Source organism: Protopterus annectens, chromosome 1.part1 (genome assembly GCF_019279795.1).
Source record: "Protopterus annectens isolate FY-2018-M chromosome 1.part1, PAN1.0, whole genome shotgun sequence".
Lineage (NCBI taxonomy): Eukaryota > Metazoa > Chordata > Ceratodontiformes > Protopteridae > Protopterus > Protopterus annectens.
In genome coordinates this window covers 119,817,511-119,843,763 of record NC_056726.1, presented here as the reverse complement: position 1 = coordinate 119,843,763, position 26,253 = coordinate 119,817,511, and the positions used below count along the sequence as shown (strand labels likewise).

Here is a 26,253-nt window from a genome sequence, read left to right as displayed (position 1 = left end):
TTGTATTGAAATAATTGCGCTACCAAGTTTGCAGCGCTCATCATATCTAATTATGCAAAACCCATTTTCCACTTTTATAACTAAGAAGAACAGCCTGAAAAGAAGATACTACAATGCAGAGCCCCGTGTGACAGCAGTGTTAACCTCCATCAAGGAGGTGTTACAGACTCAGACTCAGACCCACATAGACTTTGCCCTTTTGCTTAACTAATGTTTTAGTCATTGAATTATATATCCCTTGACTTTTAATTTGTCAGTTTTCACTTATATCAAAAAATACTGACTGGCTTAGCATGGTCAGGGTAGACAGCATTTACTACCAGTCCTTCATCAAGTGCTGCTGTCACCTCTTTAAGGAATGACACAAGAATCAAAAGGCAAGATTTCCCTTCATTTTTATTTAACAAACAAAGGTCCCTTGAGTCGTTTCTGACATTCTGACTTTACTGACAGAGTTAAGTGCAGCTGCCAACATTTTGCATAGAATACTGGTCAGACATGGGTCTAAAACTGTTTGTGCCTAATGCCATCCTGCACTGCATGAACTGGTACCCTTCAGCACACTGCCATAGTGCAGGCATGTTTCCACATGGTAACATTACTGAAAGGGGGTTAGTTAGATTTTCAGTGATTCTGTATTGAAAACCACCAGGGATGTTCTGTGGTCCCATGATAAGTATATCATTTGGGAAGGAGTGCAGGCATTTATGGATAGTCATGAACTCTACCACTGAGTTTTTTTAGGAAGACACACACATACCCCCTGTCCTTTAGGCATCTTTGCAATATGTCTAAGAAACCAAAGTGTGCATTAAAATTCTTAGAATCAGGTAGCATTCAGAATTTATTTATTTATTGACTATTTAATATGTTGTTTGGGACACATAAAATAGCTAATACCACATAATTGCTAATTAAAGATGTAAATAACACTTTCGTACTTTGTGCTATTACTCAACAGTATATGGGCATTAAACTGGATCAAACAATGAACTTCAAAAGTTTCATATAAAATGTCTTATTCTGTGTTCTTTGAAATTAGATGGGTAATTGGAATCAATGTGCTACTACCAAGCCTTGGTTATGTTATGCCTATTACAGCACTTTATTCTCACACAATACAGCCGTGTTACAAACTGCAGAGAGTAACATACTATGCTTTTTATCTTTGGACCATGATCATCAGCGACATTGTGTTACCTGACAGAAAACAAAATGGATGACAATAGAAGCTAAGGCTAATTTCTGACTTGGTAACCTCATCTCCAGACTAATAAACAACAAGCATTTGCCTTCCACTTAGAAATAAACTCTTTATCAGAAACTCCATTTATAGTTTGAGAAGCCAGTAAGGTTATAGTTGTAAAGACCCCCAATCAGGTACATTAGATGTCACAGAGAAAGAATTTAGTAAAGTAACTCTTTGCCACAAAATGTACAAAATAATGATACTCTTCCAGTATTTTGCAAAATTCTCACTTTGCTGACAAAGCTAAGTGTAGCTGCCCTAAGGATCTTGGTTAAACCACATCTACAAATACACTACTCTATGGGCCCGATTCCAAAAGATTTGTTCTCAGTGAAAGTGCACTGAGAGCAGGCTTAGAGCAGATCTTTTGGAATTTGGTCCACATAGCAAGGCTGTTTATAGATAGATTTTGCAGCAAAGTAAGTCACGTATACTGAGAGCATCAGGGCAGACTTGCACTGAGAGCAACTTGTTTGGAATCTGGTCCTATATGTGTATACCCCTATAGGACTAGTAGTACCTTTGCCATAATCTGGCCCTATATGTGTATACCCCTATAGGACTAGTAGTACTTTTGCCATAATCTGGCCCTATATGTGTATATCCCTATAGGACTAGTAGTACCTTTGCCATAATCTGGCCCTATATGTGTATATCCCTATAGGACTAGTAGTACCTTTGCCATAATCTGGCCCTATATGTGTATACCCCTATAGTACTAGTAGTACCTTTGCCATAATATGGCCCTATATGTGTATACCCCTATAGGACTAGTAGTACCTTTGCCATAATCTGTCCCTATATGTGTATACCCCTATAGGACTAGTAGTACCTTTGCCATAATCTGGCCCTATATGTGCATACCCCTATAGGACTAGTAGTACCTTTGCCATAATCTGGCCCTATATGTGTATACCCCTATAGGACTAGTAGTACCTTTGCCATAATCTGGCCCTATATGTGTATACCCCTATAGGACTAGTAGTAACTTTGCTATAATCTGGCCCTATATGTGTATACCCCTATAGGTCTAGTAGTCACTTTGCCATAATCTGGCCCTATATGTGTATACCCCTATAGGTCTAGTAGTAACTTTGCCATAATCTGGCCCTATACTTGTATACCCTTATAGGACTAGTAGTAACTTTGCCATTTATTTGTGACTGAGGAGCTCGTTCCATGACTACTGATATACTTTTGAAAAACTATACATATACCTTTTATTAGGGCATATATTGGATGAGAACTGTAATCATCTTTAAAATCATCATCATCAGCAACAGCTTTTTGCTCTGTTTCATCATTTTATTTTTGCTTTATTTCTCAGTGAATGTTTTTTTACTGCTCAAATTTATTAGGCAGTTTATATTTGTTTAAGGTAAGTGAAATGCTAAGTTAATAACTATGTATACATTTTGTTCACTGATGTGTATTTATGTCATTTGTTTTTGTATTTATATACTGTTGTCTGTTTGTTGTTGCCATTTGGTCTGGGTCATGACTGAACATGTTACAGGTGTTTAGGACAAATTAATTTACTTGGTTAGCAAAGGAAATAAATACATTTATACAGACATACATATTTATTTATTTATATTTATGTGACATTTGCTAACCGGGTTGGTCCAACTGAGCAAGGAGCCTGTTTTCAATGGAGACCCAAGGAGAAAAGCCCCAGAGCAATTACAAATCCATTTATAGGAGTACATAGATTACATAATACAATATCATACAATACAATACAATGTAACTTAGATGTATAAGTAAATACATGAGAAAAAGATGACAGAAAGCATAACTTGTGAAAAATTACATAATTATGTGGACAGGTAGATATATCTTAGTGCAAACATTCTGTGATGCTTAACTACAAACTATTTGAGATAAGGAAATGTACATGGGAAAAGAGTAGGATGGTATCTGAATTGAGTAAGCTAGGAAGCATAAGAAGAGAACCGGGATGGCTTAGGAGTAAGGGGGGATAGTATGGGTCTTATTAAGGTAGAAGGCAGAAAAGGAGGGGAGTAGGCAGGGAAAGGAGGTTTAAGTAGGGTCACGACAGGTACAGATCCACCTGTTTGAGAAAGTATCTTTAAGTGCTTTTTTGAAACTATTTGTGTGTGTAGTAGCTCTTATGTTGAGAGGGAGTTTGTTCCAGGCCAGATATACTGAGTATTTATAGAGAAGTTTTCCTATGTTTTTTGGGACTTGTAGACATCCATAGGATATAGGTCAGTGCTTCTGAGAGTGTGTTTTGGGTTCATAGGTTCATAGGTTGGTACTAGGCTATCAGCCCTAGAGCCTATACAAGCCTAGCCATAACAATTCCCTGGATATTTCTTCCCACAATATTTACTTCTCTGGACCCTTGTCTAGCAGGGCGACTGACATGATCCCCGGGGTGAATTTCCTATCTCCCATCCAATCATCAAGGTTCCTTTTGAAGAGGGCCAATGAGACACTCTGCTTGACATGTATGGGCAGTCTATTCCAGAGTATGGGGAGTCTCTGGGTCAGGAACCTATCCCTCCAGTATGTTTTGTTCATTGTGATGACAAGGTTTAGATCCCTGGAGCATGTGGCTCTGAGAGATTGGGATTTCCTTAAGTGGAGCATGCCCAACAGCTCAGGGTTTGACATGGCCTTGTATGCTAAGCAGAGATTGCCTCTGAGTAGACGATATGCCACAGAGTATAGCTGGAGTTTTCTTAGACGGTCAGCATATGGCATCTGCTTTAGGCCTGTAATTCTTTTAATGAGGTATTTCTGTGGCCTTTCCAGCTGTTGCAGATGTCTTGTGAGGTACATACCAAACGGGGCATTATACTCTATAATGGGTCTAATAAGGGATGAGTACAGTGGGACAATGACCTCCTTTTTTCTGGATGAAAAGCCCTTAGTGATGAGATGTGCCACACAGAAGGATTTCCTGACTGTTGTGGCGATGTGGTTATTGAAAGTGAGACCACAGTCCACCTGTGTCCCCAAGTCTCTCATCATACTTTTGATGTTTAGTGTACTGCCACCTATGTGGTAATTCATGGGTACATGTTTTTTCCAAAGGGGATAACTATACATTTCTTGGCATTAAGCTTGAGCCCATGGCTCTGGCACCAGGCATCTGTTTCTGTAAGGCCCTTTTGTAGAATATCCACATCATTTGGGGATTCAATAATGGCTCCCAGTTTGCAGTCATCTGTGAACTTTGTTAGCCAGAATCCCTTAGTGTTGGCCTGTACTTCAGAGAAGTAGATGCCAAACAAGAGTGGTCCCAGGACTGAACCCTGAGGTACTCTATTTGTCACTTGTCTGGAGCTGGATTTGGAGTCAGTTACTTTTACAGTCTGGGTTCTGTCAGTAAGCCAGTTGGCAACCCATCGAGTGACGTAGGGATTTATGCCCAGCTTAGTAAGTTTATCTATGATTCCAGAGTGGGGGATGGTGTCGAAGGCCTTGGCAAGGTCCAGATAGGCTGTGGGGACCTCCTTACCCTTGTCCACAGCTCTGGAAACTGACTCGAAGAAGTCAATCAGGAGACAATATTGGCCCTTCACAAAGGTACATAAGGATATAAAAGGATACTAGAGAAGAGAGGGTAGGGCGGGTAATGGGTTTGTAGAGGATGGAGTTTGTTATGTAAAGCTGTGAGAGAGGGAGTCGTGGGGGAAATTCTAACCATTGCAGGTTTTTTAATGAAGGGCAGTGGTTAGAGGTGTAGGGTTGATTTGAGGCAAATCATGCAGTTTTGTTGTAAGTTTGTTCTAGTTTAGAGGTTAGAATAGATTGTAGGTTTTTTAGTACAGGAGAAGCATAAAGTAGGCTAGGTAAAAGGTATGTCTGAGCTAGTGAGAGTTTGGATTCTGTAGTGAGGATTATTTTGTTTCTGTTTAACAGGCCTAATTTCTGGTTAGTCATTTTGATACAGTGCTGAACGTGTAAGTTGAATTTTATCCGGTCATCTACGACAGTACCCGGAAGCTTTGTGTGGGATTCAGCTTTAATAGTTGTGTTATTTAATGATGACATGGTGAAGATGGCTTTGAGATGGGAGAGAGATTTTGACATAAAAAGAAGTTTGTTTTTTGGGACTAAGTATTAGCTGGTTTTCAGTAATCCAGTTTTCAACAGAGAGGAAAGAGTTTTGGGTAAGTGTGTGGAGTTGAGTGAGATTGTCTGAGAAGGAAATTAAAGTAGAGTAATTTGCATATTGTATAAGAGTGGAGTGATGGCATGAAGTGTGAAAGTTATTAGTAAATATGTTGAAAAGTAGAGGTCCAAGAATAGAGCCTTGGGGGACTCCTGTTTGGATGGGGAGAGAAGAGGAGTAGGAGGTCCACCACCTGACAGACTGAGACCTGTTGGTAAGGTAGCTGGAGAACCAGTTTAGGGTGTGAGCTGAAAAGCTGAGGTTGGCTAGTTTTCTTAGGAGCTTTGGGTGTGAGACTGCATACATACATAAACAATAACAACAAACAAAAAAAAAAAACAATAAATAAATACAGAAATAAAATACCTAGTAAGTGAATGTTAATATTGTTCCTTTTTAGTTAAGATCCAAACTTCTAAAAGCAAAATAGTAACATTATATAATCACAATATAGAACATTACATGAATATATTCCTGAAAGATAGAAAATAGAACAATATACAACAATAAGCACAATATTCAAAATGTCAAATGACCATTCAGAGTATAGTTAGCTGATCATATTGTGGAAATTTTGCAGGTATATATTATTCACTTGATAAACTGCAGCACAATTGTATATTCATGTAGAACAGTATAGAAATGGCTTTTCAGGTAACTTGATGGCTTAAGCTGTGTAGTTTTTGGATTAGCCATTGTCTCTAAAATACCTGCAATAATTTTCTCAATATGTCCTATTAATTTGTTGTGAACACAGTTAATGTTTGTAGCTTGTGTCTGCCTCTTGGCAATAGAGTCCAAGTATCAGAGTCTATATTAGAAAAAAAACATTTTCCCTGTTGCTGTTCCAAAACAGGTCTGTATGGTGATGCAGCATCATTGCTGTGGGATCTCATGGAAAAGTTAGGTGCCCTAAATAATTGTCTTGAACATAACAGAGGACAATAGTATAATTTCAGAATTTTAAAGAGTGGGATGCTTAAGATGTGAGTGCCAGCGGCTCTGTCAGTTATTGGTGTCATATAGTCTTTTTTTAGCACTTCCCAGTGATGAGTGAAAGAACTAGCCAGAACTGCAAAGTTACAAATTTATTTTCCTGCAGTTTGAATAAGATACATAGAATAGGTGGCAGGCAATGTAATAATGGGGACGCCATTTTCTAACTTTGGTAATAGCATGTTTTTAGGTAAAACTTGTAATGGGCTTTTATTAATTAATCTTTGAGGGGTGGCAAATGCCACAATGGCAGATGTCTTAGGATTTACTGTTAATTTGCTTGTGTGTGTCCAGTGCCATAAACTTTTATGCCTGATTGCATTTTTGCCTGTAACAGGCTGCCTACTTTATGTTACAGACAAAAATGCAATCAGGCATAAAAGTTTATGGCACTGCACAAAAACAAATTAACAGTAAAGCCAAAGAAATCTGCCATCATGGAACTTGCACATACTATATGTACATATTTAAAACTAAACATTTTGCATTAGTTATTACCACCAGAATTTATGAATCTAAGTGATGAATTACATGCGGTACTCCTTGGATCATACATTTAATAGTATCGCAGTGTGTAAATTTTTATGTAGGTCAAATGCCTTTTCCTTGGGAACTCAGAATCACACTTCACCTAAGCAATGTAAGATGTAAGAGAGATAGGAATCCATTACATAAACATCTTCTGCGGTGTCTCCCATCTGTGTGTTTTTCATTTACTGGTGTCAACAAAGTCACACATGTAGGCATAAAGATGAATAAAAATAAAAAAATATAATAAATGGACTTATATATAATAAGTTTGAGATGGCCATTTCTCAGAATATTCCCTTTTCTCAGAGGTATGATGATTATGGAGTTTGTGTATATGTATATATCAACATTCGATGGGGGTGCAGGGGGGAAGCCCCCTACAAAAAAGAAGCTTTAAGGAAAAGAGTGATGTTTGATATTTGCTCTTCTCCTGCATTTTTGTTTTGCATGTCATCACTTGGTATTATGAGTACCGACATTTAAACAGGGAGACCTGTTTTGAATTATGTGAATTAACTGATCTTTTGTGCTGATTGGCTTGTGAAGAGTCACCATGGTATTGTCCCATGACATTGAAAAAGCCATTTGATGAAACCCAAGTTGGGTTTATAGTGGGACAGACCTATAACATTACCATTTTTAATAAAAGTTTTTTTATTTGATTTCAAGAGTGCTGGACTTTTTTCTTGTTGTATTATACTTTGGTTTTTGCACCTGTTTTTTTTGTCCTTGTGTGCATTTAGTTGGTTGCTTTAGTCATTTATCTATGTGCACACTGTAGCATTCGTTAATTATTCAAAAGTCATTGTTATATATATATATATATATATATATATATATATATATATATATATATATATATATATATCTCCTGTTTGGACTTCAGAAATTATTTATGTGTACTCTTCTTACCTTGATTCCTTTGTGTAATTCTCCACTGAATGTAGGACTGGATGATTTCATTTTCATTGGAAATGTTACAAAATGCTTTGCTAATGACTCCAATGGAAGATCAGGAAAGTTCTGAAGAAGAAGAGAAAAAAAGAGGTGCTAAATATAGTTCTCCAGTTACTCATACTATTCAAGCTTGTGAAAACTCATTTCAGGTTCGTTGGTGGATTAGAAAGCTGAGAAAAAATAGTCACCAGAATAAATGCAAACATTTTTTTCTATATATTCTATACTTAAATTTAAAAAAATACAACTTCAGATGTGTTGATGGGATGACAGGCATGATAAATAGTAATTTCTCTAGGTCAAATGTCAAATGTTAAACTAGTGGTAAGTTAAAGACTGTATAAAACATCTGCAAGTGCTTATTACAAAATATCTTAAAGCTGTGAAAAAATGTATAGAATGCGTACTTTCTTCTGTACAAATGCAGGATATCTGTAGAACATAAATACTTGAAAAACTACATGTAATACACATTAATACTAATTAAGACTAATACACAGTCTCAAAACTGATCACTACTCCTACCCACTACAGTAAAAATGCTACTGGTTCCACAATTGACTGGATCTTGACCAACTCTCCAAACAGCTATTGCAACCCTTCTACCTTCCCTGACTCTGTTAGTGACTATTCTCCCATCTCTGTCTTAAGGCACTCTACTCATCTCTCTAAGCCCCATCTCTACAGAGATTGTAGGAAACTGACTAACTTTTCCCCTGAAACCTTTAACTATAGAATCTCTGCCCTCAACTGATCTTTCCTAAAAACTCTCCCGCTCACTGATGCTGTTACTAAATTCAGCCACATTTTCCTTGATGTCCTAAACTCTCTTGCCCCAACTTGCAAAATCAGAATCAAATCTAATTTCACACCCTGGCTCTCCAAAGCTACTCATGTTTTGATCCATGAAAGAGATGCTCTATGGAAAAATGGCAAACCACTAAAACTCCCGCCTTTCTCCAAGATTATAAGCAACTCAGAAATCATGTAAAAAACTTATGATTTTGGATAGATGCCAATATTTCACAAAATTCTAAAACTTTCACCCAAATAACCCCCAAAAATTCTGGAGTGCTATCAACTCCCTGCTCCACACTGTTTCTACCATCCCTAACCTTTTCCCCTATCACTCTCCCTCTGAAACTGCAGACTTACTTAACAAACACTTCATAGACAGCATCTCTAAACTCCTACCCTCTGGTAACTCTGCTCATCCCAACTCTTCTGTGTCACCCTCACCTACCCCTAAACCTCTATGTTCCTCTGTCTCTCAGCCTTTTACCTTGTGACCTGTTTCTGCTAAATATATCAAATCCCTGCTTCTTAAACTAAAACCATGCTCTCCATCAACTGATAAACTCCCCCCTCAGTTTCTGAAAATTGCTGCTGACTCTATTGCATATCCTGTATCTATCTTAATCAACCACTCATAAGTTCATAGGTTCATAGGCAGGTACTAGGCTATCGGCCCTAGGGCCCATACAAGCCTAGCCAAAAAATGTACACTGGCTTTCGCCACCCAAGAAAATTATTTTCCTGTGCCCCTGTCGAGCAGAGCCACAGACATGACCCCCGGGGTGAATTTCCCATTTCCCATCCAGTCATCGAGATTTTTCTTGAAGAGTGCTAATGAGGAGCTCTGTTTGATATAGATAGGTAGTCTGTTCCAGGGTATGGAAAGTCTCTGGGACAGGAATCTATCCCTCCAGCATGTTCTGTTTATTGTGGTGACAAGGTTAAGGTCCCTAGAGCGTGTAGCTCGGAGGGATTGGGATTTCTTTAAGTGGAACATGTCCACAGCTCTGGGTTTGACATAGCTTTGTATGTTAGGCAGAGATCGCCCCTGAGTAGGCGATATGCGATGGAGTAAAGCTGTAGCTTTTTGAGATGGTCTGCATAGGGCATCTGTTTGAGGCCAGTAATCCTCTTTGTGAGATATTTCTGTGGTCTTTCCAGTTGTTGTAGATGTCTTGTGAGGTACATACCAAAAGGGGTGTTGTACTCTCCATTCAGGAATCTACTGTACCGGAAATATGGAAATCCTTCTATACCACTCCTTTGCACAAGACCAATCACTATTCTATCACCGCTCTCTATGATGCTTGAAAAATGGATACATACTCAACTACTGTCCTATCTCATTCACAAAAATCTCCTCACCCCCTTGCAACATGGTTTATGCCCTAAACACAGTACCTCGACTACCTTACTATCCTTTACTCAAAAGGTTCCAGAAGCTAGGAACACAACCTCCTTATCTCCTGTCTATTCCTTGATCTCTCTAAAGCCTTTGACACTGTGTCACATCCCGTCCTTCTTAACAAACTCTCAGACCTAAACCTTGCTCTTTCTACTCTTGGCTGATTCCAATCCTACCTTACTGGCAGAAAACAAGCTGTTAGATGCCACCAGGCTTTCTCACCCTTCATTGCTGTTCAAACAGCAGTACCCCAAGACTCCATACTTGGACTGCTCCTTTTCAATATTTTTACCAACAACCTACATTCATCTTGCAGTCTCTCATCTGTAATACAATACACAGATAACTTTACTTTCTTATCTATCTCCATTACTATCTCTGAACTGCATACACTAACACAGAATTCCTTTATCTCTGTTGAAAAATGGCTCAAAAATAATCAATTAATCCTTAATCCAAAGAAAACTAAACTCCTTCTCTTCTTACCTTAGACACTTTCTCAGCTTAAATCCAACTTTTCTCTTTCCTCCCTAGATGGCACCACTATCTCCCCTGCCTCACACACCAAACTCCTTGGGGTAATAATTGATGGCTGACTAAAATTTGACTTACACATACAACAGGTTATCAAAAAACCCACCAAAAACTTGGACTACTTTATAGGAACAAAAAATTCCTCACTACTGCCACTAAACACACTCTTTCACAGGCATTTCTCTTACCTAGTCTTCTTTATGCTTCCCCCGTCCTTACCCATATCCAAACTAATAAAATTGCCAGATTTATTCTAAACCAATCACTTTCGTCGCATCACTGCCTCTCACTAAATAAACTTCAGTGGATCGAATTTCCGCACCTTCTACAATCGCAACTCCACACTACCTTTTCCATACTCAACAACCCCTCTGCCTGCCCTGCTCTCACCTCCCATGTTACTCTCTTACTCTCCCCAGTCTCTCCAGAGTGCTGATCAGCATCTTCTCTCAGTTTATAAACACACAAGGAATATATGCAAACTACTTTACAAACACTCTGTCTCACTAAATTGGAACAAACTCCCTCTCCATATTAGATCCAACCTTTCCTTTCCCTGTTTTAAAAAGGAGCTTAAATCCCACCTACTAAACTTGAAATTATGCCGTTGCCTTGACCACATGTAGTCTTAGTCTGACCTACTGTATAACCTGTTGCACCTCCTAACTTTCTTTCTCTGTTAGTAACTTTTGCTTGAACTATCCTCCTAAACACTCAGCTCTTCTACTATAGCCCTACTATAGCCCCATCCTTTCTCCCCCCATCTCCACACTATTTATCCCCCCCACGTCCTATCAATGTCTGTACATTTTCCTTCTTTTGAACAATTATCCTTCTGTTTTTCCTGTTATATGTAGTAAATTTAGATGACTACTATCAGTGCAACCCTTAATGTTCATATTTTTTCTTTTGTTTTTCTCTTTATAATTAATTTCATATTTGCATTGTTATTTTTAATAATTTTTGTCCTGTATGTTTATATTTGCTTATGTTTGCTGGGGCTTTTCCCCCTTGGGTATCCACTGAAAATGGCTTGCTTAGGTTCATAGGTTCATAGGTTCATACTAGGCTATCTGCCCGAGGGCATTTACAAGCCTAGCCCATAGTTTTGTGGCTTACGCCACCCCTTTAGTATGGGGAACTATACCCATTATTTTGCTGTGCCTCTGTTGAGCAGTGACACTGAGGTAATCCCTGGGGTATATCTGCGATCTCCCATCCATTGGTCAAGATTTCTCTTGAACAAGGCCAGCGAGGTGCTCTGCCTCACATATACCGGGATTTTATTCCACAGCATAGGGAGTCTTTGGGTGATGAATCTATCCCTCCAGCACGTCCTATTAATAGCCGTGTCGAGGTTTAAGTCTCCCGCCCTTGTGGCTCTGACGGATCTAGATTTTTTGAGGTGAAGCATATTCATCAAATCTGGGTTTGACATGGCCTTGTATGTTAGGCAAAGGTCACCTCTGAGCAGTGTGTTTATGATGGCGACTGAATAGAGCTGGAGTTCTTTCAGTCGGGCAGCATAGGACAGATGTTTGAGACCCTTTATCCTTTTGGTGAGGAACTTTTGTGGCCTCTCCAGCTGCTGCAAGTGTCGGGTCAGATACATTCCGAATGGGGCATTGTACTCAATCATTGGTCTGATGAGTGATGAGTATAGGAGACTATGACCTCCCTTGATCTAGATGAGAATCCCTTCATGATAAGGTGGGCAATGTAGAAGGTCTTCCTAACTACTTTAGCTACATGGGTGTCGAATGACAGACTACTATCAACCTTGGTCCCCAGGTCCCTGATAACTTCTTCTGTGCTCAGTGGATTGCCACCTATTTGGTAGCTAGGGTAACCTTGTTTTTCGAAGGGTATGACTATGCATTTTTGGCATTTAACTTTAGGCCATGGCTCTGGCACCAGTTATCCGTTTCTGTGAGACCCTTCTGAAGGATATCTGTGTCAGATGTGTTTTCTACTATGGCCAGCTTGCAGTCATCTGCAAACTTTGTCAGCCATAACCCTCCTGTGTTTGCTTGTACTTGGAAAAGTAGATGCCAAACAAGAGTGGGCCCAGGACTGAGCCCTGTGGTACACCACTTGTGACAGGCTTTGAGTCTGACATGGCGCCAGCAACTCTGACCCTGTGGGTTCTGTCACTCAGCCAGTTTGCAACCCATCTTGTGATGTATGGGTTAACATTTAAGCTGATGAGTTTTTCAATGATACCTGAGTGGGGTATTGTATCAAGGCCTTCGCCAGATCGAGGTAGGCTGTATGGACTGCCTTTCCTCATCAATGGCTTTGGTGACTGTTTGAAAAAGTCAACCAAGTTTAGAAGGCATGATCTGCCTTTGACAAAGCCAAACTGGGATGGATCCAAAGTCTGCAAATTCCTATGTCTTTATTTATGAGGTCCATTATGATCCTCTCCATGGCTTTGCAGATAAGGCTTGTCAAGCTAATGGGCGGTAATTTCCAGGGTCGGTGGAGGCACCGCCTTTGTGAAGTGGGACCACAGTTGCAGTGCGCCACTCCTGGGTACATATCCAGAGGTAAGACTATGATTAAACAGCTGTCCTAGCTGTGTGTTTAATTCCTCGTTGAGTTCGTGGAGCACACAGCCGGGGACACCATCAGGTCCCATGGATGCTGTGTTTTTGCTTTGGAGAGAGCAGTTCTCACTTGGGCGTTGGAGATGTTTGGGGGCTGCAATCGCTTGGTATAGATATCTCTCCTTTGGGGAAGGGGAGAAGTTTGCACTGAACCTGTCAGCCAGTATGTTGGCAATGTCTGTAGGATCAGTAATCTTCACATCATTTTGAACTAGTTCTGAGCATATCTGGGAGTTTCCTCCCAGGTTTCTAACATAGCTAAAGAAGGCCTTATGATTGTCTTTTGAGTCTTTAGCTATTTTTCTCTCAAAATTTGCTTTGGATGATTTTATGAGAGCTCTTAGTTTTTACTTATAGTGATCAAGGGTGTCTTACCTTTTAAGGATTTTGCTCTATCTTGTAGTAGCTTCCTCCTTTTGTTGTAGAGTTTGTTTATGGCTGGGGTCCACCAGACTGGACGCTTGCCTTTGGTACAAAGAGTCTTTGTTTTGCTTGGGATTGCCTTATCCATGCAGTCATGCAGGTGCTGGTAGAAGGCATTTGTAAGTGATTCAGCGGCTTGAGTACTGTTTTCCCCTTAAAGGAGACCACACTAGTCTTTAGAAGTGTGAAGTCAGCTTCGAGAAGTTCTTTACTGTGGTCTTTTTATTTCAGGTGGGGTGGGATGAGGACCTCCAGCGAGATTAGTTTGTGATCTGATCTCACCAGTGAGGGGTATACTTCCGGTGTTGAACATTGTGCTCCCATGTTCGTGATGATGAGATCAAGTATGTTTTCTCCTCTTGTGGGGATGGTGACTAGTTGTTCCATGGCATTTGAGTTTATGAACTCCAGGAACTTTTGGGCTAGGGTGTTTGGGCTTGAGTAGTGTTCCCAGTCTATATTAGGGTAATTGAAGTCACCTAGTATGATGGTGTTTGGTGATACATTTATCCCTCTAGTGTTTTCAGGAAGGCCATGTGAGGTTCCTGAGTTTGTGAGGGTGGCCTGTAACATGCTACAATTTGCAGAGCAGTCTTGCCTATGGTTAATTGCACCTGGATGGTCTCCGATGCATCGGCCACCAGTCTTGAGGTGTGGGTGTCCTTGATGAATATGGATACCCCTCCTTTCTTGGTATTGTCCGGATTTTGGGGAACGCATGATAAGAGGTAAAACCTGATAGTGCTGGGGTGCTCTCAGGAGCCTTGAACAAGGTTTCTGTCACTGCACAGACATCGATGTTCTCCATACTGAGAAGGGCCTGTGCATTTTGAGATTTAGACTTCTGGCATTGAGTAGCATTACCCTTAGTTTTTCCTTTTTGTGTTCTAGGGTGGTAGGTTTAGAATTTGAGCCTTGCCTAAAAAGGCACTATGGGGTGGCAAGAGCCTTTGCCAATATCCGAATCCCAGGGATGACAGGTGCAAGCCGAACCTGCGTTAGCGTGGCTTGTCCAGCATGTCATCCCAGGCAGACAGACATTGGATCCCCTTTGAATGACACCAGAGTTTAAGCCAATTGTTAAAGCTGATCATCTTATCTCTGTATTGTGGCATCATTCTTGGTGAAGGTAGGATACTGCTCAAGGTCAGGGTCATACCTGCCTGGGCTACATAATCAGAGAGCTCCTCAATGTCTCTTTTCATGTAGTCCAAGGAGGTACGTCTCAGGTCGTTTACACCAGCGTGGACAATGACTGAGTCGTATTTGTACCTGCTGTTGAGAGACCTGAGTGCTTGCGTTATGTGGCGGATTCTAGCCCGACAGGCAGCTTACTGTGACCTTCTCCTTACTCAGTCTGGTGGCGTCAGTGTGTCTGACTATGGAGTCACCAATGACTAGTGTGTCTGGCATTGTGTTTGGCCTTAAGGGCTGTGACTGTTTGACACTGACTGTGAGGTCTATGTGTTGCAGGTGTTGTGTTCTGAGGTGGTGGTTGTTTGGGTGTCTGCTTTGGTGGCCTCTGCTATTTTGGTAGATTTTTGATCAGAGCCAAGTATGTCTTTGTGTGTTTATGTGTATGATTTGAGGTTGTGATGGTACTATGTGAGACTGGGTCTATAGTGTGTGTGGTAACCTTCTCCTCCTGACTGGTCTTGCCAGTCCTACGTTGAGAGAGCTCAGCCTCCAGTTTGGCCATATAGTTGCATCTCCATGTATTTGTGTTTTGTGGGAGGAGGAGAGGGTTGTCTGTGTACATGAGGCAATTGTAACATTGCCTCAATATTCCCAGGTTCACCAGCTGAGCAGGAGAGGACACTAGCAACTGATCCCTCGACATGCTAGAAGGACTAGACAAAAACTTTAAAAGAGATTCCGGGGCGTGGGTGACCGAGAAATGGGGGTTTACCTTTGGGGTGCTATCTATAAGAGTGATCAAGGTAATAAGTACTGTAGGAGCAAGTGCTAGGTTTAACAGATAGAGAAAAGTCTACTTGGAGTCAAGTAGAGATGATCTTTTAGGTATTAGAGAAAGTGCTAGTAACAGGGATGCTTAAAGGTAAGATTGAAAAGAATGCACTCTGCAGTGTGCACTAGAGAAGTTAGATATGAAAGTAGGTAACTTGAGTTTTACCTGTTTAAAAAGTTAAGGTTTAGTGGAGAGTTACTATTTTTAAAACAGCAAGATGGACTGAAAGGGGTGGTTACTTTTGTATTTTGGTACTATGAAATACTGTAGGATGGCCAATAAATTTAAATAATTGAAGGGGTGGGATTTCAAAAGGGGTGGGATTTCAAAAGTGATGGTTTTGTGATTACTCACATAAGCCAGTGAAAGTAGAGAGAAATGAGATATATGGTCAGATTAACATAAGAGGCGGGCAACTAGAAAGACAGTGGCATTTAACAAGACAACTTAAATGGGTGGGAGGGAGGGAAAAAAATTCTGCTTACTATCTATGCAATCCAAATAGTTAATAACCTTTTCTTTTTTACAATTATTTTGTATTGTGGTTGTTATTTAATATTTGTATATTGTCACTTTATCTGCACTTATGTTTGCTGGGGCTTTTCCCCTCGGGTTTCCACTGAAAATGGGTTTGTTTACAAACTCAGCTGGACTAACCCGATTAACAAATGTGAGAGAAATAAATACAAATAAATAAATAATACAGCACGGGTAGTTTACACTGGAGCTGCAGTCAGAAAATGTGAAATGCAAAATATCTGTACTTTCTTTTCTTTATGAGAACAGCCTGATACACACACACACACACACACACACACACACACACACACACACACACACACACACACACACACACACACACACACACACACACACACACACACACATTGAACCAATCATTTCCTATTCATTCATCTTGAGTCTCTTGTTTTAATTCAGATTTTAATTGATGGGGACAGTAAAGTGCCCTGTACTTTTGAAGAGAGGAATCTGTTTAAATGTTGTTGTGCTGGTTATACATTTCCCAGTACTAAACCATCCTGGGTCATCTGTGAAGGTGCCAAGTAGAAATATCATATCCTAGAAAATCTGGGATTGTAAATTGGAGGATTTTTTTTGCCTTGTCATTTTGCATTTTACTGTTTTTAAATGTCAGACAGATAGACAGATATTGATGATTATTTTAGTTAGACAGTTGTGGTAGGGTTAGCCTGCTGACAAAGTTAAAGGTCTTGTAATGCAATCTATCTATTTAAGTACTTTGTTTTGTGTTCACAACTTATCTGTATGTATATTTAATTCTCACACTATACTAGTTAATTCATTTCTTTTAGTAAAGAATTTTACTGAAAAATTCTTTAGTAAAAAATATTGATTTATATTCAAAACCATGTGGCTGGTTATTTGTATATTAACTGATACAGGTACTGTTCTGTCATGATTACCTCTTGGTATCAGCCTGTAAGAACAGAAGAGAAAAAGAGAGAAGTACTGCTTAGAGATACAAAAAAGACAGACGGAGAAAGACTGTTGAGCTAAAACTATCATAATCAATTAATAACAGACTCATAGAATGAACAAGGCAAATGAACATGAGTACATTTACACTTTGCAGTACTCACCCTTAGACTTCACCTCTTTTTATAAAGAGTGATTAGCAAATCATACTTTTGGCGAACATATAAATACCTGCCCAGTTATCTAATTCCTTCTCTAATGAAGTTACTGTGTCACACTGCTTGTTCTGGAGAGAAGGTTTGCTCCAGAGAAGGGGTAGTTGCTGTGTGACACATCTGTCTCTCCACTGAGATTTGTATATCTGCTGAAGCGGGTTCAGATCTCTGCTTCTAGTGCTTACTGGACTGTTTGATTTATGAAGAAATAATAGATACTGGACTGTCTGATCCCTAATGGCATGGAAGACAAGGCAAATATTGCCTATAAGGACTCTATAGGACACTAAATAGGGGGTACAAGACCTCCAGCCTCACTTGGTTGCTCATATCCTGTAAGCCCATGATATTTTTTGTCAGGAACTTATAGGATTTCTCCCACTGCTTGATATGTTTAGCAAGATATATCCCAAATAGGGCAATGTATTCAATGATGGGAGTGACCAGTGCAGAATACAGAGAGGTAAGGACTTCTTTGAATCTAGAGGAAATATCCTTTGTGACCAGCTGTGCCAGATGGAAGGATTCCCTTACCACTGTTGGTCTTTAAATCAAATTAAATTAAATTAAATATAATTAAATTAAAGTATACGTTTTTGTCAGCTGACTCATTTTAATAATAATACAGTAAACAGTAGATCAGTGGGCCAGAGTGGTTCGGCCTGACAGAATTTATTATGCATTAAACAGGTATTATTCTATTTTTTAGACTAAGTACTTAGGAAATGGGCAGAGTGAGCTCTGAAGAGTACAGAAAAATGCAGTGACAAAGCTGGTCAAAGAGTATAAAACTAAGGGACTATCATGTGCTCATCTAATGGAGGAGCTAATAGGCTGGTAGGGCATGATGCAGAAAAAGAAGAATTCAATTTATCCCCAGATGGCATGAAAATACATCTTGAAATGAGAGAATTGGAATAGCAGCTGGAGGTGAAACATCTGAAATCAGTTGAGAAGATAAAATGAGGTGCAAACGGAGTGAGAGCTGAGAAACAGGCCAAAACTAAAGAAAGGGAAAAGCAGCATTTGCATAAGAAGGAGATTCTCCACCTGTATTAGATGTATGACCCAGCCAGGAAGCTAAGGTCGTTGCTAACTGATTACCTCAGTAAAAAGAAAGGGATGGTTCTAATGGCTTTATTCAGGCACTTGGAAGAGTATGATTAACACAAGCTAGTACAGGGCCAATGGATGATGTTTGCAACTTGTCTGCTCATGGGCAGAGCTAATCATGTTGTTAACAAGTTAAGCGATAGTGATGGTCTTAACTATCTAATTGTAAAACATGCTTTGGGTGAATGTTATAGGGTCAGGTAAATACAAGGCAATCAGTCTGCAGATCATTACAGGCCTAGCCAATAAGCCATATTTAAAAGTTCCCTCTGGCCTCAAGGAGGGCAAGACAAAACAGATGGGGAGAATTTGAAGCTGTCCATCTAATTTTCAAGGTTTCCCTTGACATGTAAGGCAGTGGCTTCAAAACCTTTACCGAACTAAGTATTTACTTTAATAACCAGGTAAGTGGATGCAAAGTTAGTACTTGTATAATGTTGGGAGGTCTTATAATCAGGCAGCAAGCACTTCACCTTAGAATGTCAGAATATGGATGACAGACAGGGAATGTACCAGGGCTAAAGAGATGGGTAGAAATTGTGAGATCTGTCAAGTCATACGGGCATATGTACATGAAAAGTGGGTATCCAGCACTTACAAATTGGTATAAAGGGACCAAAGGAGCAAGTGTATGCCACTGTGGACAGCTGTGCAGGCAAAGGTGAAAGTCAATAATTCTAGTATATGTCCCGGTCTTTGGGTTAGGTGTTGTCAGTGTAACAAAGTGCAGTGACAATGTGGGGCACAGAAATCAATTGAAACAGCTACAAGGGTCTGTACCCTATGGTGGAGAGAAAATACTGAGAAGCCATTTCAAAGCATACTTATTGACACTGTGTACCCACTAGTATCCCAAGTGTCACAAGTAAGAAATTCACCTTGGTGTTGATTGGTTGTACTACCTGGCACCCTATGACAGTGATGCTGCCATTTATAGAGACAGAGTAGGTGGCACATGTTGTGTTATACTATTAATGAACAGTAGTTTTTTTTCCAGGAAATGCTAACAGATGCAGGTACCAGTGTCATGTCAGATCAACTCTCCTACTGCTGGTTTTGGAAGTCCTGTACAGTAAAGAATTGGCAACTACCCCCTACCATCCACAAACAAATGCTATGGTGGATAGTACCTCTACTCTAAAGACATTTTTGACAGCAGGTCTAGACAAGACGGAGAAACGTTACACACTATGTACAAGCCTTCACATGTTTTTATTTTAGCAAAAATGCAAGTAACTTGTAAGATGAGAAAAAAAAGTATAAGCCTTGCCATTTGTTCTCCAGTAATGTATCATGTCAAGGAGTGCTAGCTAGAAAACAAGTAAATATACAGACATGAAACACATGCACCACATGCAAAGACACATGTACGCATACACACACACACACACACACACACACACACACACACACACACACACACACACACACACACACACACACACACACACACACACATGCATGCATGTACATGCACGCACACATGCACGCACTCACACATACATGCACACATGCATGCACTCTTTTTTTCTTTCATTCTTTCTTTTTTTCTCTCACTCTGTTTTAGCCAGGCAAAACTAATCATTTCTGGTTGCTGTAAATGCGTTACATCATTCAACTTAGGTCTATTTTTTTATTTGAGTTTTGACTGACATGTAATGAAAAGTATCATGGACTATTGACGGAAGAATCTGCCTAGATGTTGCCCTGACAATTTTATTATATCGCAGTGCTGAACCATTACTGGAAATCATTTAAGGTATCAGAAGGCATGACCCTCTAGTGGGAACTCTGGGACTGGCAGCTGTTTTGACTCAATTGCTGTACAGATGTTGTTGTATGAGGCCACTTACTCTGTATGATAGAGTTAATGTATTTTTCTGACCTGTTTTTATATTATGCACTTTCTAAACATGATGGCAGACAAGTTTTAGTAGAATGTCTTTTAGTTAGAGAATAGTGGTTGGGCTAGCCAGCTGAGATAGCGACATTTCCTTTTCGTAGTACAGGGCGAGTTACTGTTTGTATTCCTATTTATGTTCCAAAAGAATGAATTATGTGGATTAATAGCACAGTATATTAAGATATAATAGAAATATCAATGACACATTTGTCACTACCTTCTACCTTTGCATGCTATTTTTTGTTAATTAAGGTAATAAGATGGGACAAAAGAAGCACATAGTAGATAACTGGAACTCTTTAGTGTTTTAATTTTAACATATCATTACCCCATCTGATAAATTTGATACTGAACAGACAACTCTTTTATGTCAGAACATTCCTCTGTGATACTGTTCTTTGTTGTAGCTTAAAAAAACAACTTTTTTTGGCCAAAACTTTAAAAGCAAAGAAAAACAATGACATACATATTTGAGCCCCCTGGTGCAGAAGCCACTGTCGTGAAGAATTCAGGATCAAGGACAAGCCTAGGTCATTAGAAGATTTGACTTGAAGATATATGATGAAGTGGCCATCAGCCTGATCTACTATCTTGATGAGAAGGGTATGTGTCTAAGCATTGCTTGTCTAATTCCAGGAGCCTAGTTTTAGTATCTTAAAATGAAAGAGATTTGGCAGATGGGGAGCCATTATATGAGGAAGCACACATGATATCCATATCATAAATGGCTGTCACACTACAGGGGAAAGAGCTTGAAAGCTCAGTCTGCAGTGTTTATAGCCTGAAGTACACATAACACTCCACCAAAGAACCTCGTCCCTTGACTCTTACAAGGAGTTCGGTTACATATTGTTTCCACAGGATTTTGTGAGGACATGTAGGATAGACTGGTAAGGAAATACATGAGTCTCTTTGGCTAAACATAATGGCTGGGGACCTTAAGGCCTAAGGCATTAAAAGCTCTGGTTGTAGCTGGTGGGAGGGGGACTGTTTGTAAAACTTGGAGTTAAAATCCCTCACATTTCCAAAACTAAATGACATGGTATTACAGTGAACAGATATTAGTTTATTTTTTTTCTGAACTGACTTGGACATACGCAAGTCACACTTTGCTTCATCTGGGGTTCTTTAGTGGGCTCTCAGACCACGCGCTTAAACTTCATTTGGCAAATTGTACAGCCAGTTAGCAGTATGCTTTCTCCATCAAGAGAGAAACTAATGGTTTCAGGGACTCGTCCTTAAGTTCTTCCTTAAGCAAGATACGGAACACAGAAACACATTAAAATAATAACAAATAAATACATAATATGTGCTAGAAATACATTCTCATCTATGATCCAAGCTGTAGCAGGAGATGTAGCCGGCTCATATAAGGCAGGCTACAGCATAAACTTTATGTGATGCATGTTACTTGACAATTGGTACTAGGGCATAAATGTCAAATGTGAAGTAGCAGGGAGAAAATGCATGCTTCTCCCATAGCAGCTTCTCACCCACACCCACAAATAAGACATTTCTTAATAGCAATGTGGGGTGAGTTTTCTAATTCTTTGTCAAAAATGTTTATCATCTGCAGAAAAGAAAAGCGAATGCTTCTTTGTTTATAATAGAAAATAAAGAAAATAGCAAATAGTGTTGACTTTCTTAATCATATAAAATTTTCCCACCCATAAACTGTACTTTCTGTGTTGTCCAGTATGTAATGTTATGGTATTGCAAATGACATGACAGCTACCCCATAAAAAGAAAATGATCATCAGCACTTTTACCTGACACAGATAATATGATCTGTTAATATCTCTAGCATCCTCTCTCCACCCTTCACCTCAAGACTAATCACTCTTACATACACTTGACACGAGGCACACAGAATTTTCTCTTCTTTCCTGAAGCAATGCCACATCTTTCATCCTTAACAGATGACTACAGAGTGAAGGAAATGTTTAATTTTACATTATTCTTATGCAGAACCATAGCTAGATCATTTAGCTTACTTTGCAGGTAACCTAACTGGTGTCCCCCTCATCTCAAAGCTGAGCAGCACAATGGGTCATGTCACCATCCTCTGCATTGCAGAAAGGTCTGTCCATGCCTAACATTCCATCCTTTGCATGACAGGGACATAGTCAAATGCTATTGCGTGTATACAGACATCATATGATACCTGGTAGACGTGCTGCCCTCACATGGAATATCATGGAAGGCATGAGATGCTAATGTCTCTGAACACTAAGGTATGTATAGCTTTGACAGTCCTTGTGACTGTACCCTTCCACAGACCTTTAGAGGACACAGTAGGGCAATCAAAGACATCTGCCTCATGAAAACTCCATAATTTCTATAATGTTGTGTTGCAGCATGTAGAGGAACATGTGCTATTCCCAAGGACTATAGAGAAAAACAATGTGTAGACATTCTACAAGCTAGGCTGTTTCTCCTGAGGTTCTAAATGCTGCTGACTGCACCTATATTGTAACCTAGGTCCTGCTTAGTTCACATGGGCAACTGCACATCAACCAGAAGGGTTACTAGTCTATCAGCTGCCATGTGGTGTGCAGTGAGCAGGATATTACATATGATAGATAGTTCCCATGATTCCCACATTTGACACAAGTGTGGGGTGACTTCTTACAGGGACATTTTATAAGTGATGCTGGCTATGTCATGTACCATGACTCATTACACTAATACCCAACCCACAGAACATGGCTAGTACAATATTGCACTGTTACAGGCCCACAACATTGTGAAGCATTTGTTCAGACTCAAGAAGACTCACTTGCACTATCTGGAGTCCTGTGCTGGTTTGCTGCAGTTCACTTCTGAAACTTGCAGGGGAATGGCAATGCAAAATCAGACACACTGAAGCCGATGATGGAGAAGCTGACAGTTGAACAGCTGTTGGAGGAACCATCTGTAGGGGAAGACTATAGAGGTGGGTGCAGTTTGATGTAGTGCTGACAAAGAGGTGACATCTGGCCCACAGTTATGCACCAGATTAGATGAAACAAAGATTAAAACGGATTAAATACTACATGCAGGCTGTGCTATAAAGTACACTGAATGGACACACTGCACATCAGACAATATCGATTCATATAACACAGCTGTGAAGGTAGTGCACAACTGTCATCATATGCATAGGTGGTGGTGGCCATAGTGACAGGAATCAGCAATGGGCAAAGTAGTAGTGGGGTTAACGAAGTATGTGAGCGATATTGTGTGAGATAATGCCATGGGATTGGGTGATGCTGGGGCATTACATGAGAAATCACTGTGTAGGGAGGTGGTAGTGCTGTCTGAAATGGGAAGGTATTCAACAATACTGGGTATGAGTTCAGAATGGGTTACAGGGGACACAGCTTCAGCAGGTGTGGTTACACCGTGTTTGTGTGTGTGTGTGTGTGTGTGTGTGTGTGTGTGTGTGTGTGTGTGTGTGTGTGTGTGTGTTTGTGTGTGTGTGAGACAGGTGTTATGGAACCTCATTTTGGAAGGATGCAGGCAATAAATGTCCATGGTGACAGGTGAATCCCCTCTGAGGAACAGAAATGGCACCAACATCCTCCAGGAAGGATGATGGTAAACCATAAGACTTTGACTATCTGAACTTGTCATGTGCCTTAACACCACATACTCAACATCTGAGTTGGCAGCTATATCACGTTTCACCTAGCACACCATCTGGGTGGTGTGGATGCTGTAGCCGTACATGATTGTGGCCTGCCACTCACATTGGAGTTAGATAAGCAGTACACATGTAAATGGCATCTGTGTGTGGAAGCACATGGAGCCAAGAAGGTAGAGATGGCATCCAGACACCTATTCATCTCATCGCTCATGTGATTTGGACAATGAAAACCCTCAAGTACACTGTCATACAGGTCAGGTGGTAAAACAATAATTTCTGCCTTGGTGATAGTGGCATCTTTCATAGTCACCATTTGCCAATACTGGCACTGTACCCTCAGACTGTAAGTTGCCATTACAGTCCATGTCTGATGCAGCACCTATAGAATGCATGCCATGTTCTGTGACAGAGGATCTCATAATCATAGTACCTGTGAAATCAGACAGATAAACATCCATGTATAACTTTGCTAATATGTTAAAGTCCCACTTCCCTGTGATGCGTTAATGTGAAGAATGTAAATAAACATATCTTGCATGGTATGCCATCATATCTGCATTCCAGATGTGCCAGTAGAGAAGATAGGGTGCTATTGAGCATCGCTGAGCTCACAGCATGTGTATGACAGTAGTATATTACTTCCAGAAGTTAATACCAACCTGTTGCATTCCCAGCATAGGTGTCAGATGGTGCATCCAGTTCAACTTCCACATCCAGGCCTTTGCCACGTACCATGGTTATTTCAGTCTTCACAGACAAGGACAATGGGAAATCCTTCATGTTGATCAGAATGGTCTGCAATGGCAAACCCCTTACCCATGGCCTTCATGTCCTTTGAAATTGCATGGACGTTACAGTGGTCATTTAGGATCATGTCAGTAACCCTTTGATGGGCCTAATGGGTCTGTCCTGTCTTGGCCATTGCCTGCATTCACATCTGCCAACAGCTCACACCCCACACAGACATGACTAGTCTCGTATGCAAAGTCATGGAAAGAATTATAAAAGAAATTATAAATAATGACATAGGAAACTTCCAGACACTGGATTTAACCCAGTTTAGTTTTGTCAAGTACAGGTCATGCCTACTCAACCTGGTGGACTTTTTGAAAAGATCACAAAAGCAATTGACCTGGCCAAGGTATTTGACACAACTTGGGCATTCTTGACAAACTCAAGAGATAAGGTATAAACCTTTATGTCACTCAGTGGACAGCCAGCTGGCTCATAGACAGGACCCAGAAGTTAGAATTGGGGAGTCCACCTCTACAAAGAGGCCATTACCAGTGAAGTCTTTCAGAGTTTGGTCCTGGGAATTCTCCTTTTTAGCATCTACTTCTCTGGCATCAAGATCAATGTTAAAGGCCTTTTTCTGGCCAGATTTGCAGATGATTACACATTATGAGTAGTCAGAGGATCCCCCACTAACACTAATGTTCAACAAGTAGGGCTGACACAGACTCATAACTGGTATCAGAGCCATGAAATAAAAATAAATGCCAAAAATGTATAATTGTATCCTTCAGGAATTCAGTCACCCCTGGTAACTACTATATTGACAACACACCCCTAGGAGATCACCAGCAATCAGAGACTTGGGCACACACATAGACAGTAATTTAGCCTTTGACCATCATGTGTCTATGATAGTCAGAAAATCATTCGACACTGGGAAACTAGTAATCACAGGTATCACATCTAGATTCAAGCATACCTTTCAACCTCTCGGTGCAAGAAATCTGGACAAAGTCAGAAAAAATGGGGGGACAAACACCCAAGACTAGGTGCAGATTTTAAATATTGCTCCTATAAACTTATAAAAGCTGCTTGAATTACAGATTTTACATTATTACATATTTTCTGAAGGATATGAAGTCTGAACCTTAAATGTCTGTCATTATTTAGTATTATTTAGCGATGTCAGTCCTTAATGATTTGCCAGAAAACCACACATTTTATGAGGAAAATACCAAAAATAAGAAGCAAAAATCTGGACATTCTGCGAAAATCTGGACAGTTGAGAGGCATGGATTCAAGGAGATCATTATTCCTCTGTATTTGGCATTTATTAGACCTAACATTGAGTACAATGCTCCATTTTGTTTGTACCTAACCAAGCACATTCCAACAACTGGAAAGTACACAGAGATTCCTCATTAAAAAATAACATGCCTTAGCCCTGTATTATGTCTCCTACAGGCTGTTAAGGGGAGATCTATACCTAGCATACAAGGCATAAGCAGACCCCTCTCTGATGGATCTCCTGTATATTAACAAAACAAACATCACCGGAATTAACCATTCTAAAGACATAAACTTTG

The 26,253-nt window shown here is 40.0% G+C and overlaps 1 protein-coding gene across 1 annotated transcript in view; it reads right to left on the bottom strand.

Moving 5' to 3' along the window:
* LOC122814238 (dynein axonemal heavy chain 5-like) overlaps positions 1–26,253 on the bottom strand; it is a 3,525,594-nt gene that overhangs the window by 1,303,784 nt on the left and 2,195,557 nt on the right. The window contains exon 71 of the mRNA XM_044086840.1: positions 7,836–7,946. Coding sequence (XP_043942775.1) covers positions 7,836–7,946 — 111 coding nt within the window. The remainder of the gene's footprint in view (positions 1–7,835; positions 7,947–26,253) is intronic.